The sequence below is a fragment of the Protobothrops mucrosquamatus genome, unplaced genomic scaffold (assembly GCF_001527695.2).
Source record: "Protobothrops mucrosquamatus isolate PMUCROS unplaced genomic scaffold, P.Mucros_1.0 scaffold294, whole genome shotgun sequence".
NCBI classification, from domain to species: Eukaryota; Metazoa; Chordata; class Lepidosauria; order Squamata; family Viperidae; genus Protobothrops; species Protobothrops mucrosquamatus.
In genome coordinates this window covers 762,520-774,696 of record NW_015386638.1, presented here as the reverse complement: position 1 = coordinate 774,696, position 12,177 = coordinate 762,520, and the positions used below count along the sequence as shown (strand labels likewise).

The 12,177-nt window shown below is 37.7% G+C and overlaps 1 protein-coding gene across 1 annotated transcript; it reads left to right on the top strand.

Annotated features, from left to right (window-relative positions):
- The first annotated feature begins 559 nt into the window (after positions 1–559).
- ATP6AP2 (ATPase H+ transporting accessory protein 2) lies at positions 560–11,562 on the top strand. The gene is made up of 9 exons (XM_015814908.2): positions 560–679; positions 3,654–3,784; positions 4,067–4,195; positions 5,413–5,508; positions 5,673–5,810; positions 6,118–6,171; positions 7,417–7,566; positions 8,119–8,235; positions 9,651–11,562. The coding sequence occupies exons 1-9, from the start codon at positions 631–633 to the stop codon at positions 9,843–9,845; spliced, it is 1,059 nt and encodes a 352-aa protein (XP_015670394.1). The 5' UTR covers positions 560–630; the 3' UTR covers positions 9,846–11,562.
- Positions 11,563–12,177: the final 615 nt, after the last annotated feature.

The following is a 12,177-nucleotide window of genomic DNA, read 5'->3' as shown; positions in this document are numbered from 1 at the left end:
TGTGCAAACATCAGCTCCCCTTCTTTTTATTCTCCTCCAGCCCTACACTCAATAAGACCGCTGCAGCGGCTTGTCCTGATTATTGGCCAGGTTCTTTGTCAATTTGACTCAAAAGATATTCCGGCTCTGTCAGCCTGTCCTTCGCAACAATTGAGCTCTGGGAGAGTGCCCGGTGCTCTAGGTTGGCAGCCGCCCTCGTCACTGGATTGCATTGGTCCCGCTTTTCCTTCCTACTCCCATATCCTTGCAGTACTTCCTGTCGATACCCGCGAAGTTCACGGTCCAACAGCGTCTTATTGGAATTTATTGAGCTTTTCTGAAAGACTCCTCCCTTCTTTATTGTGAATGGCCAAGCGGCCAATCACTCGAGCTAAATTTCCTCCCTCCTCCGCACTGATAGCCTGAAATCGCTCCGATGGGCGGGGTTTTCCTCGGCACCGATAGCGGCGACACAGACCTGCGGTTCAAGAAAGTGGCCACGCCTTCTTTCCGCTTCCTTCATGATCCGAGATTTGTGAGTGGTTGATGATGAGGTCAATTACGACAGAAGGCGGGACATTCTGCATCCGGGGGCCGGATGCTTTTTCTTGGCCCTGGTCGGAGCGGCGGTCGGGCTAGACGACAAGGGTGATGGCGCCTCGGCTGGGAGCGCTGTGGGTCGCTTCGGTGCTTCTGGCAGGTAAGGTTCCAAGCTTGTTTTCATCGCAACTGGAGGCGCGCCTCGAGGAAAGGTGGAGGCGGCGGGCCCGCGAAGCTCAGCCCGCCCTAGTCGCCCTCCGGGCAAGGGGGAAAGCTAAAAGGCGGAAAGGTCAGCCGCCTGGGAGGGCGAGCGCGGTCGGAGAGCGTCCAGTCAGTCGTGGGAACCGGTGAGAAGAAGGCGAGGCGGGGCTGCAGCAATTCGAAGCGTCGCAGAGTGTTTAAGGAGAGACCCGAAGGGGGACTGGTGGCGAAAACTCGGAGGCCGGTAGCCGAAGGAGATCGAAGGAGCTGTTGCCATCTGCAGAGTGGATGGCTGGGGATGATGGGAGTTGTGGCCCCTGCTGTAAGGCCAGGCTGAGGAAGGTGGCTGCAGCAGGCATGTTATGGCGTCAAGGGATGTTAATAGTAGTGGGATTGCTTTGCAGGGGGTTCTACATCAGGGGTAGTCAACCTTGGCTCTTTTATGACTCGTGGACTTCAACTCCCAGAATTCCTGAGCCAGCACAGCTGGCTCAGGAATTCTGGGAGTTGAAGTCCACGAGTCATAAAAGAGCCAAGGTTGACTACCCCTGTTCTACATTATGCAATTGTTGGGCCGATTTAGCGTTGGATTTAATTATTGTCAATAAACTGATCTGTATGTCACTCTGGTGACTTTATTCACTTGTTTCAGATGAAAATAGATTCTGTTGCTTTGCCCTTAGCTGCTGCTGCTTCATGCATTTCTTTGAAACCATAGACCAGTGATGGCGAACCTTTTAGAGACTGAGTGCCCAAACTGCAACCCCAAACCCACTTATGCATTGTCGAGTGCCAGGTGGGTGTGCCCATTGGCTGGGTATGGCCAATTGGGTGAGCGTGGCCCATTGGCTGGGCTTGGCTGCAGTGGTAATGGCAGACTGGGTGGGAAAGTTCAATTAATCAATTCCAACTTTACAAGATTTTTTTTCCCCGCGAGAAGTTGAAATTGACTGATTGAACCTTTTTTTTCTTTTTTGCACATGACAGTGGAGGCCTAAAGCGAAAAGGTTTTATAAAACCCAGCTGAAGGCCTAGGACTGGGGCGACTGCGTGCGTGCCCACAGAGAGGGCTCTGAGTGCCACCTCTGGCACCCGTGCCATAGGTTCGCCACCACTGCCATAGACTCTGTATCTGTTTCCCAGCTTCTGTGGCTACAGTTTTGAGGGCAAACAACTTGAGGGAAAAATTCCTGTATTAATACCCACCCATTGAGAGATGGCTCTCATTTTAAAAGCTATCAAATCAAACTGATTCTGGTATATATAGCACTCTGAAATTATAAATACTGATAAAGATTTAAATTGTAACTTTTCCCAAAAATCAAGTTTTAAAAAAATCTGAATTAAGATACAACTCAGAAAGCAAATACAGTTGTTTCTCTGTGTTGGATCAAGTTTGCCGGATCAGTTGTGTTTATATTAAGCTAGAGGACCACAATGTTTTAAGTTTACAGATTAAATGTGGATAACCCGTGATTACCTTTTCTGAACACTTAAACTAGTTTAGTAAACCAAAGGTTTTTTTAAAGAGGGTAAGATGGGACTGGAACTCATGGTCTCCCAGTTTCTAGCCTAGTGCCTTAATCATTATAGCAAACTGTCTAATTTTTTATGGACACTCTGAAATGGATCCTTTGTCCTACATTACAAATTCAAATGACATACTAGTTAGCTAATATTTACTGATACTGTGCTGTTGGTGTAAATTAGTATTATAGAATCCTATGTGTTTATTGTCAATACCTATTCTGCTTAGATACAGCCTTGGATGTAATTTTGACCTCCCTCCAAGGTTAACATGGTCAAAATAACAAGAACTAAATTATATCAACCGCAGGTTTGTGTGTGGAATAAACATGATTCTGAAGGAGGATCCATTTTACCTTCACAGCACGTTAACAGGAACAAGAAAACTGAGGTTTGGGCCAAATCTTGCCCACTGAAGTGTGTAAATTAGCCTTTAAATTGCCAATATAGAAAATTAAACTTCTTCTTGAGCAAATATTACAAGATTCTCTATATTATGTGTATCCTAACCCATTTGTACTCTTTGCAGAGGATTAAAAGGGTTGTGGTCAATGGCATTTTCTAATGTACTCAAGGGAAATGCTTCAGAGTAAATCTGAGATAAATTATATTACTTAGCGATGGATGCTTTTCTGAAGTGCCTGATAACTGTTCATTCAGTACATTTACATATATGCTTGCATTCTGTTACTTTAGTACAGGTTTCAGGAACATCTTGTGTGTAGATTATTTAAAATCATAACATGTTTACTGTAACCAGAAATCTTGTCTTTTCCTGTATCAGAATGCTGTAGTAGCACTTTGGAATCCAGGTGGGAATAGCAATTGTCATTGTTCTCTCAAACAGTTTACATCTACACAGATATAAAATAAATACATTTTTTCCAGTAGGCATTATTCTTTTAATGGCACTGTATTCAAGTGCTATCTACCCCCATAGCCTAAGTTGAATGAACTTATGTACAGGTAGTCCTTGACTTATGACCACAATTGAGCTCAAAATTTATGTTGCTAAGTGAGACAATTGAGTTTTGCCCCATTTTGTGACCTTTATTGCCACAGTTATTAAATGAATCACTGTACCATAGTTGTTAAGTTAGTAACACACTTCTAAAGTGTATCTGGCTTCCCCATTGACTTTGTTTGTCAGAAGGTTGCAAAAGGTGATCAAATGGCCTCAGGACACTGCAACCTTCATAAATATGAACCAGTTGCGAAGCAGCCGAATTTTGATCACATGATCATGGGGATGCTGCAATGGTCGTAAGTGTGAAAAACAATCATAAATCACTTTTTTCAGTTGCAACTTCAGATGGTCACTAAACGAATGTTTGTAAGTTGAGGACTACCTGTACTGCCTTATATATTTGTGGAAATGACTTTATCATATTGTATTCTTATTTCAGTTGTTTCTGCCAATGAATTCAGTGTATTAAGAGCGCCTGAATCTGTTATATTTCGAGAAGGAAATTGGCCAATTCCTGGAGAACGGATCCCAGATGTGGCAGCCTTGTCCATGGGCTTCTCTATTGAGGAAGTATGTGACTCATTACTGTATATCTGTTCAGCCACAGTATTCCTTACCATTTTAAAAAAAGTGTCGCAGATCTGTGTTCCGTCTGGGCAATACATTTATTTATAATTATGTCCAAAATAACGAATTGATGAATACTACTCCATCTGTTCTTTTCATTTAAATAGCGTCATGAATTCATTAATACGTTTTCTAATGCCTCATATTAAGTTATACATAAATTCACATAAAACATTTTTAACAAAATATAAAACCTTTTATAAAAGGAAAATTGCATTGTTACAGGATCTCTCTTGGCCTGGGTTAGCAGTAGGTGATCTTTTTCGGCGTCCGCGAGCTACTGTTCTTGTTACTGTAACGGGGATAGACAAGCTAACAATGCCTAAGAATGGAGTATCTTACCCAGTTGAAAATGTAAGTATATTATAGATTCCAGTGTCTGTACTAGTAGCGAAACTTCCATATAGGAGAGCAGGGAAATACGGCTTTGAGACTGCATGCTTTTGTTATGAGTTGGTGTACAGATACAGAATGTAAATTTTAGTAGTCACATAGAAGATACTGACTTTTTTTTTCTTGGAACATTTGCAGTGTTTATTTCAATACATTTATACAGCAGTTTTTTCTAGAAGCTCTGTATGGAAATGATGTTAAGAACTTTTCCCTTTTTATATCATCAGCTGTAGCAAAAAGGATTTTTTTTCTTGATCTTAATAACAAATATTTTTGCTTTCTTTTTCTTCCCAATTGAATAAACTATTTGTGTCCTGGGAGGAATATAGGAATATATACTGAAGTAAAAAATCAAACTGACACATGGAAATATAATAAATTGAGGTTAGACAACCTAGGGCCCTCCAGATGCTTTGCAGTTTTCAGAAACCTCAGCAAACTTACTCAATGGTGGGAGATAAGAACATTAGTTCAGAACATTTGGAAAGTTCTCTGTTGTCTAACACAGCAATAAATCAAAAGAAAAAAGCTAGACAGGAGATTTAAATAATAGATTTTTGTTTGAGTAAAGTTTCAGTTTCTTCCTTTAAAATTGGTATTTTTAGATTATAGAACAATAATTACCTCTTAAATGGAAAGATCCATTTACCATTAGAAAGTAATGCTTCATAAAAACACTGGCTTATGTCATTTGGGCATGATTTTTCTATAATTTGTATCCACTTTAATCTGAATGTTAGTACACCTTATTTTTTTTTTACCTTATTTGAATATGCATTATTTCTCATTACTAGTTCTTCAGTTTCATCAAAATAAGTTGCTTGAAGATTCTGAAATTTTCATTATTTCCTATGAAAGAAATGTTTGGGTAATCTTAATAAAAAGATCCTAAAATAGCCCTAATGAAAATATAACTAATATTTACTCTCCTTACTTCAGATAATTACAACTTCATGCATTCTAGTGTTTAATGTAACCCATTATATTTTAGAACTACGTTTCTTTATTTTGCAGAAAGCTAGTACTTACATGCAATTAAAAGTCTTCATAAATATATTTCATGTTGATTTTTGTTTTCCTTGGGACAATACAGAAGCAATAATATACGCTGAAAGTTGTTATTTTCCTGTTTTTTTATAGATTTCAATTTCAATTTACTAGTTTTCCTTTTATTTTAGGCAGTTCCCTTCAGCCTGGATGGGGTTGCAAATGCAATACATACTTTATTTTCTGAAGAAACGCCAGTAGTTGTCCAACTAGCTCCTAGTGAAGAAGTAAGTTCCATTATTTTTTTTTTACAAAAGCATCAAAAATTAAATTATGTCCTGTGCATGCTTCTAAGTAGAGATTTTTCTTAGAAGTTTCAATATTGGGAAAGAGTTAGTTGAAGACTCTTATAACAATGCAATATTATAATGCACAATGATGGTTCTTTCAGAGAGTTTATATGGTGGGAAAAGCAAATTCTGTATTCGAAGATCTTTCTGTCACACTGCGGCAGCTTCGGAATAGACTTTTCCAGGATAATTCCATTCTTGCTTCCCTTCCTCTCAACTCATTAAGCAGAAACAATGAGGTAAGGCAAGACTCATTCAAATTGTCTTGCTTGACAATGATTTTAAATTGATGTTATGCATATTATGCAGTCCCGTTTTGTCAAATCTATATTCTAGGTAAGATCTGTTTCAGGACATGAAGTATATATTAGTTTATTTCAGTTTTACATTAAGTGATTTGTTTGTTAAGAGAATGTATGGGTAATGTATGGATGGCATGCGCTACCCAATATCAGAATTGATTTTGAGTATTATAAATTGAAATGCTTTTTCAATTCACCTTTCTGTATGCGTGTTTGTTTTTATGTATACATGTTTATTTCATAGGTTGATCTCCTCCTCCTATCAGAATTGCAAGTTTTGCATGACATCACATGCTTGGTAAGCAAATTCTGCAAACAGTATTCTACTATGTAGGTGACAACTGGTAGATCTATTGTCAGAACCTAGATGTAAAAATTCTTCACTTTTGTTCATGGCACAGTGCTAGGACCACCATATTATTTTTCTGATTATGTAATTCTTTAGCTGGTTTAGAACATCTTAAATTAGAATGGACAGAGAAGATATAGTTTACTGGCTAAAGTGGACTTCTTGATAAATTCCTGGAAAAGCGGAATATGGGAGTAAAAGTTTCAACGTGTGCCAGCACTTTCAGTAAAATGGAATGTCGTGCCACCATGATTCTAGCTCTGCCCCTTTTGTATATAAAGGTATCTTTGACTTATGATCATTCCCTAAATGATGGTCTGAATGACCACATGAGAAAGGGTGCTTTATGTCCTGTAAAGCACTTCTGACATGCCAAATGTACCCACCTCTCTCCCACAGTGATGTGATCATGATTTAGGTCAGACATGTCAAACACAAGGCCCGGGGGCCAGATGCGGTCCGCGAAGTGGTTTCATATGGCCCGTGAAGCCATCCTGGAAACAGTGAGGGAACAGCCCCTGCTGCCTTGGCCTTGGCCCAGTCCGGCCGGGAACCAATGTACAATTTTGTGGTGGCCAACTATGCTGAAACACATTCAGATCTGTCCCACTCCTGCCCAGGCCCCCACAGGCACCCTTGACACAAACAATGTAGAGCTGGCCATGCCCACCCAATAGGCCACACTCACTCTGTCCACGCCCACCCAGTAGGTTGCACCCACCTTGGCCACACCCACCTGCCCCCCCCAAGGGCAACTGCAATGCTGATGCAGCCCTCAATGAAATTGAGTTTGATACCCCTGATCTAGGTGTTTAGTAACCTGTGCTTATGACCGGTTGCCAAGCGCCCTGTGAACATGTGATTCCATTTGCAATATTCTTTACTGTATTTCCCAGAAAGTCAGTGGGAAAGCCAGCAGGGAATGTTGCAAGCTGCTTTCAGCTGCGAAGAAATCTATCTCTTGTCTCTGGAAGCTATACTAAAAGATCACGGCTTATGTTGTACCAGTGCACCTGTCATTAACACCAACCATTAACATTAACTTCCACCCCATGTAGATGCATCTATATGATACAGATTCTAGGAAAAAAATCCCTAAAATAGTTTAAAAGAAAATGTTGCTTTCTAAAATTGAAATGTCTACTTTTTACTTTGGCATCCTGTTAATGATTTTTACCTATATCGCTTTCCAAGCTTGCTAGACACAAACATCTGGCCAAGGACCATTCACCAGATCTATATTCTCTAGAGCTTTCTGGATTGGAAGAAATAGGTAAAAGGTATGGGGAAGATTCACAGCAGTTCAAGGATGCTTCTCAGATTCTTGCAGACTCTCTGCAAAAGGTTAGTAGAACAAAAATGCTGCTAAATAATGTAACTTTTTCTTAACTTACAGAAACAGGTCTGAATAGATTATGCAGTGCTTTATTGTTGATAAAGATATAGTCTTAATTCATTCTTTAGTCATATATACAGTGTTTATATGTTTAACAAACATTGAAATTATGAGAGATCCCTCTCCCCCCCCAAAAAAGGCTACATTTCAAAGTTACTACAGCAGACCTACGGTCGTTCGCCCTTATGATCTACCACAAGGTTGCTGCAGGGCCCTCCCACCTGTCTCCCCGCATCCCACCCTGCTGGAATCCTGCATTGGGCCTACTCCCCACATATCCATCATGTTCCACACTTACCTTCTGAAGCTCTGTGAACTTCATGTTGTGGAAGGAGAGCAGGCCATGTGTCCCTGGGCTATGCAGCAGCAATCCAAATGCATGCCTATTTGTGACCTCCAAGATCCCTTCCAACTCTTTCTATTATAATATTTGAGTTGTGTGCCTTTTCTCATTTGTATCTAATTTTAGCTGTCAAATTCTGAATTTTGGGCTCTTTCAGTTTGCAGATGAGATGTACAATATCTATAGTGGGAATGCAGTGGTAGAAGTGGTGACTGTGAAGACTTTTGATACTCCCTTTGTGAGAAAATCCAGATCTATTCTACAATCCTCAGAGGTTATACAAACTTTTGCATTTCTTTTGATAGTTGGATAGTAAATCTTTATTTGAAAATTTCATGCATTTCAGTGGAATAACTAAACAGAAAAATGCAGAGTATTCATGATAGCCTGTTTATTTTGTGCTTTATTTTTTATTTTTTTAGCCCCTCGGTATATGTCTTGGAATAAAAAACAGTAGTTGTAAATGCATTTGAGTATAGCCACTTGAGTCTCAGAGTAAAATAATGCAAGAGTTGAATAATTATTCAATTTGTCTGTCATTTCTATTTGGTATATTATACCATTTTTGTGACTTAATGATTTGACATAATAACCTACAGCATTTTTCTTTGAGCCTCAGAAATTGGGAAAACATCCATTTGATTTACTGAAATTCTTTGTCGCTAGATTTCCAAATAACTTCTGTAAAGTTTAAAGCAAATTTAAAAATAATGGAAAACCACAGATTACTGATGAACCTATAAAATATACAAATGTATCTGTTATTTTCCAAACTTTTTGTTGGAATTTTTCATTAGGTGAAACATTCCCTTAATTCCATGAATTGCCCTGGCATGTAAAGATTGTTCGGGGGGTTTTTTATGTTGAAAATAGGCCTGAGCACTGAGCTAAATCCAACAGATCGGTGTTCCACAGTGGTAAATAACTGCATAAAGCCTGAATCTGGGTAGGAAAAACAATCAGATGCCTTGGAACATCGTCACTTAGCAGTGCACGTGAGAAAGAGCTAGGAGTCCTGGTGGTCCACCAGTTGAGTATGAATAAGCAATGTGCTGCAATTGCTAAAAGGCCGATGCTGTCTCGGGCTGCATTTATAGAAACGTTGCACCCAGATCACAGGAGGAAATAACATTTCTGTGCTGTTTAGACCAGACATTTGTCTGTGTCTATTGAGGGGCAGCTTGTTTTTTGTAAAAGGGCCTGAAAAAATTGGAGCAGATTTAGGGGATATTGAGGGGTCTGGAAACTAGGCCACATGAGGAAGTGGGTGGATTACACTTTCAAATGGTAATGGAGATATGACTGTGATATGGCTATGAGGCTGTCCATTATATGAAGGGCAGCCTGTTCTCTCTTAAAGAGGCAGGACAACGACCAAAAGGTTGACATTAAAAGAAATTAGATTAAGGCTGAACATTAGAATGCATTCCTTAAGGGTAAAAGCTCCTATCCGCTCAAACAATCAAGACTTCCTCCTTGAAAATTTTCATATGGGTGCTAGATAGCTACTGGTCAGGGATTACTTAGTAGATTCCTAATTTGGATTAAGATGAAGATTCTTCCAACTGATACTCAATAACTTAATAGGAACAAATTTACACTGAATAAATTGCACGTTGTTTTACAGTTAACCTAATAGAATATTCCTTGTGTATATTTACTCATTCTTTTGTTCTCTCCTTGTTATAGAGCAAGCCTGAAAATCCGTATAACATAGGATATGCATACAACTTTAACTATGCTGTTGTCTTCAATATAATTTTCTGGATCATGCTTGGACTGGCCATAGCTGTGATTGTTATCTCCTACAATCTGTGGAATATGGATCCAGGCTATGACAGCATCATTTATAGAATGACCAACCAGAAAATTAGAATGGATTAATTAATCTTTAGATGCAAATCTAAGAGGAGAAATGCTTCTTCAGTATTCTGACAGCATTCAATATGGACTCTTCATAGTGTGAATATTTTTATGAAGTACACATTTGTGTTTTGTGAGGATATATTAAAAGATAATAGTGGGTGTGGCCAATGTGCAGAGTTGAAAATGAGCAGTACTACACAACCATGAGCTAATTCTAATTGAAATATATATTTATTCTACCTTGTGACTGTGCAGTGTGCATTTTGCTTTAGGGATGCTTCTTTATATTGCTTACGACTAATAGTCTTATCAGTTTTCTTACACTGGAAGTTTAGGATGTTTTCTTAAACTATGTTATAGATGAATAAAGTAATTCATGATGTAAATATTTCAAATGTTAGGATTTTAATCCTATTAAGCTTGATTATCCAATGTAAAAGTTTCTTTAAGCAGAGGTACCTTTTTAAAATACAACTTTGCTGTACATATACGTATATTCACCCTAAATGTTTATTCAAAGTCACTATGTTTCTTAAAATGATGAAATTATCTGAAAGAAGAGAAATACACATTGGTGCAGCATCAGTATTAATAATTGTATAGTAAGTCACTGGATTGAATCAGTAGTCTCTGCTTTATGAGTAGTGAATTCTGATGAAAAATTATATACCATGTTCTTTTGTCACGTGATCAGTTAACAAATGGTACATAGTGGCCTGTGTTCTATAGTTGACATATGTATTTTAGTTCTTGACATATGCGGAAAAAAACAAAAAGGTTGATATTTGAGTGGAATGTTTTATTGGGCATCAAATGCTAGGTATAACCATAGCACTGAAGATGGTATAGGCCTTGGTATCAAATAGAATCTGCTTGCCGTGCAAAATTAATATTAAAACAAATGTAATGGCTTGAGATGTTTGAAAGATTGTTGTTATGATAACACTGCAGATTCATTTACTATGAGGGACTAAATAGATGTTCTACTACAGAGAGTATATGGTAGTTAGCATAGAGGGTCAACAAACATTCCATTTGTAAATGTACTTAATTAAATGTTATATTAGTGTATACATTAATATTCTTTAATTTATGAGGTTTAGTGCATTGGTATACAACTGCTATAATAGGAATGTCTAACTTTCTTCTAAATCTTGTAGCTGGCACTATGAATATGCTAGGTCTTGGTTATTTATATTGTTCTAGTTAAACTATGACAGTTGAATTTTCAGTGAATGTAAACACATATAGGTAAAAAAATTCCCCATACACACATGACTGAAAATACTTGAATTCTAGTTCCACCAGGGACAATCTTTCCCACTGTAAAAACAGATTTTTGTTTTGTTTTGTTTAGCTATATGTTCAGAACTGTGAGTGATAATTTCTTTCTGATGAAGCTGACCTCTTTTTAAAAAAAATTCTCACAATAGTTATTGGAAGCATGAGGGGGTTAGTCTGCAGATCTGAAATTAATCTGAAGCTTGAGAAAATAAATATTTAATCTTAAACTGATGTGTTTAAACAAGTTCCAATTGGAAAACTGGTTAGTAATGGATTGATATAATAGTACTACTGGTTTCTCTGTAGTAGTGTCAGTTTATAAATTGTTCAATACCGATATGAATAAAAAGATTTGTTAGAGGTGATGTCTATAGGTTCTAATAATTCATCTAGAGTGACAATGTAAAATTTTGAATGAGATTTGAATTAAAAGAAGTATATATTGAAGCCACATGTTAAATGAGTAATTTCATTACTAATAGAATTGATCAATAAGTTAATATAGGCTTTGGATATGACAAAACATCTGCCTTAAAGCTCTGAGCACAAAAAACAATTTAGTTGTATTACTGGAACAACTGAGAGAAGATTAGTTTGCCCTAATACTGTTGGCACATCTGACACCAAAATATTATCAAACTTGGGCTAAATTGTAAAGGAATGTTTGAAAGAACAAAATGTATTCATTCATATTCAAGAACTTTAGTTTTACAGTTGAAGTTTGAAGAACTTAATGAAATATTGCACCTCCAAATCTTAATCCTATATTGTAATAGAATCTTTTGAAATGTTTGCTTCTGCTTGCGACTTTCGAATAATCATGCATGCATTATGGGATGTTTAATTTTTAAATTTCTGAATTATATGATCTTTTATAGCACATCTATTGGTAGCATAATGAATAAGATCTTTTTTTAAAAAATATGCTCTTCTATGTTCATACCCAGGCAATCTTAAAGTAAAGATATGTCATTTATTTTCTGCTTAATTATCCAATACTAAAATCCTTTTTCTCAATCTTTTGGGAAAAAGTGCTGCTTAGTTCAAGAGGGTTCCTATATAAGTG